This window comes from Cannabis sativa, chromosome X (genome assembly GCF_029168945.1).
Source record: "Cannabis sativa cultivar Pink pepper isolate KNU-18-1 chromosome X, ASM2916894v1, whole genome shotgun sequence".
Taxonomy (NCBI): domain Eukaryota; kingdom Viridiplantae; phylum Streptophyta; class Magnoliopsida; order Rosales; family Cannabaceae; genus Cannabis; species Cannabis sativa.
The window spans coordinates 13,074,438-13,080,504 of NC_083610.1; the positions used below are offsets into that span (position 1 = coordinate 13,074,438).

General features: G+C 31.1%; 1 protein-coding gene across 1 annotated transcript; it reads right to left on the reverse strand.

Moving 5' to 3' along the window:
• Positions 1 to 1,167: 1,167 nt before the first annotated feature.
• On the reverse strand, positions 1,168 to 2,915 carry LOC133031886 (transcription factor MYB78-like). Its single transcript, XM_061105642.1, has 3 exons — positions 2,576 to 2,915; positions 2,258 to 2,387; positions 1,168 to 2,121 (listed from the first exon to the last, which is right to left on the reverse strand). Exons 1-3 carry the CDS (start codon positions 2,781 to 2,783, stop codon positions 1,629 to 1,631), a joined length of 831 nt encoding a protein of 276 aa, XP_060961625.1. The 5' UTR covers positions 2,784 to 2,915; the 3' UTR covers positions 1,168 to 1,628.
• Between the last annotated feature and the right edge of the window lie 3,152 nt (positions 2,916 to 6,067).

Consider the following 6,067-nt stretch of genomic DNA (forward strand, 5'->3'; position numbering starts at 1 on the left):
TAAGCTTTTTTGCAAAAGGTGAATAATTTAAGAGTACTTTTGAAGTTACTTATATCAATATATATTCCATATTTCTAATAAGTTTAATGTGTAATTTTGACAAATGCGATGGACATTATTTTATTATTATTATTATTCTGTAAGGGCAATGGATCTGATTAAGATCAAATCTATAACTATAACTATATAAATTACTTTTTAACCTTAGTTCAATATAAATCACATTACATTTACATATTAAATTACTTTTTTAACTTTAGTTCAATATAAATCACATTACATTTTGATATTTTTTTTGTTTTCAATTAATTTCTTTTTATAATTATATGTTAGCCAATAATTATCCAACAAATGAATATATAAATATATAATACAATATACATATATTAATTTAATCATAGATATTATCATTAATTACAAAAATGAGTAGATTTTTTTATATAATTATAATAATATGATAATATATTTTTATTCACGAATCGATATAAATAATTATATTTATATTAATAATTATATAAAAATAAAAAATAATGATTTTTATATAATTATTAAAATAATATAATTATTTATAATACATAACTTATTAATATAATGATTTATAAAATATATAATATAAAATATTGTATTTTATCATTATTTTTTTGTGAGTAGTTCGGAGCATGTATTATTTCACTAGTGTCTTAAAAAGAGAGATAACTTTGAAAACTAGTGTATTAGTCATTGAATTGACCAGTTCGTCTACTGAAGACCAAACTATTAATCAAGACAGTGGCTTCAATGGTTGCGGCCGTTAGTGCTTCAAATGAGGAAGCCACTTTCACTAACATTAATTACTTAATATTAATTTTTGTTTTTGGGGTCCCTAAGTAAGCCTTACTTATATTCCATTTGCCAATTATTAATAAGTTGGAACACGTTTTCATTGATTTGTTAAAACATAAAGATAGAGGTCTCCGAGGGAGGCTGCGCTTTGTATGTTATATTATATTCTACAAATTAACACTGAAAAACAGCCGCTTCTAGAATTAATCATGATTGATATACGATTATACTACGTCTATGTATATAATTAATGCCACGTCATCATCAGGTTATGTAGAATACTATTTATTCTTATTCTTCCTTAAATAAAAGTGCAAGTGCATACTGTACATATATGAATACATATGAACCAATAACAATAATATCGATCTTTAATTATGATAAAAAAAAATATAAGATAATATTATTAGTCATCATGCTAGGCTTCATAATGATCTCTTGATCTCTCTCTGTATTTATTATTTAATTACGTACAAGGAAGACGAATATCAATTCCACAAGAAAGCTAATTAAATTAATACTGAAATTAAAAAAAAAAAAAAAAAAAAAAAAAAAAAAAACCAATTGAACAAAGTAAAGTTATGGCCAACATTTTTGGCAGATAAATACCCCTAAGCAAAAAAAAAAAAAAAAAAAAAGAGTTTAGTGTATATGTTCTTGATTTTTCCCTCTCCCTATCAGCTATTACCTATATATAAATATTTAAATTGTGTGTGTCATGGAATCTCAAATGCGTCACGTAAGAAAATTCTTGTGATGTTGTGTTTGTTACTATTATTGGACATAATTTTAACTTAATAATAAAGTCATAGCAAAGCAGTCTCCAGAAACTGTAGATCCTCCTCGCTCCACCAATTCTCTAATGATGAGTCCCCACCACTTAACCAAGTCTCGTTTTGTGCATTTACTTGGATATCCGGCCCATATTGGAATGACCCACCCGACCCTGTTCCCATCGGTTGGCCGCATTCGGTAAGATCCGAAACCGAGGAGAGTTGTGCCTCTGACGTATCTGATGAAGACCCAGACATGTCGGGCATTGGTTTCGGGTTGGCCCAGTCATAGACTTGGGTGTTAGATCCAGTGGAAACGGGCAGACCGGCTGGAGATGGGTCGGATCGACCCGATTGAATCCGCTCAACTAAACGGGGAATCCAAACATAACGCATGGCGTCTTGGAATTGCTTACTGTTGACGTCACATTTGAGTTGCTTAGCTTGCTTTTGCACTCTGGTTCGCCAATAGTTCTTGATCTCATTGTCCGTCCTTCCAGGAAGATATTGGGCTATTTTGGACCACCTTTTTCCAAAAAAAAAAAAAAATCAATTCTATATATCAACATCCCATTCAGATATATAATCATTTCTTACACTAAATAAAATATAATTAAATAAATAAAAAAGAAAAAGTATTAATTAGACAATATTAGCAGTACCTGTTACCCCAACGAGAATGAAGTTCAAGAATAAGAAGTTGTTCTTGAAGGGTAATATTTCCTCTTCGAACACTTGGTCGCAAGTAGTTTAACCATCTCAATCTACAGCTCTTACCAGTTCTTTTTAGACCTGTATTATTGTTAATAACAATTAATTCATTAATTTAGAGAGCAATTAAGGAAAATGGTACACTGATAAAAATCTAATTTAATTTCATACGTGCATAACCAGAAAGCTTTGAACTTTTGGTCTAGAAATAATAAAGGTCTGAAAATTATTTATGGGTTTGAAATGATCAAGAAAGAAGTAAAAAGTACCTGCATGGCGGGCAAGGGAGTTCCAGCGACCTTCGCCATGGATGGAGACATAATTGAAAAGCATGTTATCTTCCTCAACTGTCCATGGACCTTTCCTTAAATCCAATTGACGATGATGATCTTCTTCACTACTATGTAATTGATCATGATCATGATCAATACTTGTAATTACTGATCCATATAACTGATCTCCCATGTGAACATCCATTTTTTTATGTAGTTAATTATATATATGGATAGACTTAATTAGCAAAAGAGAAAGAGTGAGAGAATTTGGATTAGTATGGAGAAGAGTATATGTATTTAATTATTGTTTGGGGTTTGTTTAATTTGAGTGAGATGATAGAATAAGGAGTATATATAGGAAACGTACAAATTGGGAGATTTGACTGAAAAGATCATAATCCAAGTGAGAAGAAAAGTGACGCACATATATTAGGATGATGTATGTGATTGAACGCGGCACAACTCAATGAGAAGAACAAGAAGATAATAGTTTAATATAACATAGTATTAAAAATTCTAACTTTCAACACATTAAAATAATAATAAACTTTTTTCATTAACATTTTTGTTCTTGGTTTGACCTGTTGACTTTTGGGTCTACCGCTCTCTCTGCTATCCCTCGCACGCGTACGCTATTAAACACTCTTCTAGACTACTATTTTACTTTCTAAGTCTAATAAACACTTGGACGTTTTTTCTTTTTCTTTTTTAATTTAATTGTGTATATGTAACAATTTCACTTGTAATTTGAAGATAGGGATATATGTAATCCAAGTGGTCTTAATCTTATTTTGTAGTATCGAACATGTAATAATATATATATTCTTACTCCAACTGGTCTATTTTTTTATTCAAGGTCGAGTAGGCGTACTTTGTTTTGAATTGCACCATGTGAATATGATGTGTTTGAGTTAAAAGTACTATTATTCATAATACGTTTTTCGTGGGAATTAATATATTTGTGTAACATATAATACATGTGACTGACCACTAAAGGTATAGTTATCTATGATACTCGGCCTTCGCCCATGGTATATGCGCAGGGCCGGCCCAAGCATTTTGGGGGCCTTGTGCGAAATTTTAAAATTGGGCCTTTTAGAAAAAAAAAAAAAAAACCATGTACATTAAAACTACAATTTTGTTAGTAGCTTTTTTTTTAAAAAAAAATTGCTTCATAGATTTTCAATTAAATTTTTTTTATTTATGTATAAATAATAGCAAAAAACAAATAGGCCTTTTTTTTAAAAAAAAAAAAAATGGGCCTTAAAAAAATGGGGGCCTTGTGCAATGGCCCAAGCTGCCCAATGCTTGGGCCGGCCCTGTATATGGGGCATTATATATACAAATATATATTTTTTTAATGAAAAACGCAATTCATTAAGATAAATCTATTATTATAAAAAAAAACTCAAAGATTATGAACAAGCATCCGTTCATATATACTCTTTTATAATAATAACACAGGCTAGTGTGTGACAACACTATTTGCATTTGCAGCAGAATAACACTACAATATCCATCACCAACAACATCTAATAAATAAATTAATATATGATAAAAAAGACTGAAAAATAAAATTTGAGTGAGGACTATTAATCCAACCAATAGCCACAATAGGATCACTATTAATAATCAAAAATAATAAAATCAAGTTGATGCGCAAGAGTCAACCCTAGTCTAATTGCAAGCGGCTCCGCCACATTAACAGAAAAGTCACCTAAAACACTAGATGACCAAACTAGCCAAACTGCACCTGCAGCATCCCGTATCACTCCAACCAACCCGACAAAGCCCCTCCCAAGAACCATTTGAGCATCAGTCGTAAGAGCAAAGGACTCAGGAAGTGGTGGCATCCACCGAATAGGATCGGTGGAAAACATGGTTTGAATTGCACAGTCCCAACTAAAGACCTCGCCGAACATGCTCTTTGAATTCTAATAGGTGATTATGGGCTAACTCTGGAATAGTATCTAAGCTTGACTGCATGTTACCAAATAGTAGTGAGTTTCGATCATACTAAAACCATCATAAGGTAACCAACTCAAATGCCTCACGAGATAACATTTCATAGAAAAGAGTAGAATTTCCAACAGTGGTATGGGGCATTATATTTACAGCCCATCAAATTATAATTGCAGCCTATTATTAAAGTAATGCCTTGATTAAAGGAATGTGCCCTAATTATATTATGCTAATCCCCGTTAATTGGGATCAATAAGCCAATTGATTAAAATAAAATAACTTAATTGAATAAAATAGCTTGTAATAATAAAATTTATCTTTAACTTAAAACCGAAGTAATATAAATACATATCCAAGATCTCGTAAAATTTTATTTTGCAAAATATTACAAGTAATTTACATACAAGCCGACCTAAGCAATAAAATAAGATTTCTATACAATCTTCCTATTGGACCCAACCCTCGTGGTCTAGCTTGGCTGGAACATGTATAATTCATCTTCAAAACCTTCGAACTCATGGTTGACTCGATATTTCTTTACATTTGCCTACAAAATAGAGCATCTGTGAGTCAAGGCCTAGCAAGATTGTAAAATAAATATAACATGAGCATATAGTATACATATCATACAATACGTCCCTACATAGATAAACATGCCATTACACTATTGTATTACATTATTTCATTTATAATGATACCTCTGCATCTAATATTTACCTAGCATAGATTTCACATGTTATGCTCACACATCTATTTTATATGTATAATGTCATAATAGGATTTACCTCGATTCTAGTCACTGATTCTAACCTAGTTATGCCATAATCGCATAACTATTTTAATTTACTCACAAATATTATAAATACATGCTTAATCATAGAAAACTTAGGGTATTGACCCTAACTCACATTTCTATTAAAATAACTATAAAACAAACAAACGCTATTGTGCTATATTATATGTACGTTTAGTTCACTGTTATACCCTGAGTTCTAATTTATGAGGAGAATTTTGCAAGTGTCAGCATTCCTAGTAAAAATCTTAAATTTATATAAAATAGGGTTAATCCCTATATCACATTCAATAAATATAAATATTTAGCAGTCTAAATCTAGACCGAGTAATAGAGCTCGTTATAAGCTTTCTAATGATATAAAAAACGTAAAAAGGAGTTCAGAGTCAAAAGTTATGCCTAATACAAACGAAAAAAAATTGAAATATCGTCGCAGGGTCGTCGCAGCGAATTTTTGCCATGGGGTCGCAGCGACGAATCCTAACAGGGGCATCCCATGTTTTCAAATAGGGTCTTGCCACGACGACCATAAGCCTAGTCGCGGCGACTGGGCTTGAAAACCCATAAAACTATATTTTTTTACAACTTCGAAAATTTTACCAATTCAACTCCAATATCACATAAATCATGCAATAAGTTTTCATGCTAAAATAAAGTGTTTACAAGCACACTACACCACAACAACATGCTTAGAACACTTCCATAACTAAGTTTAACATCCTAAAATTCAC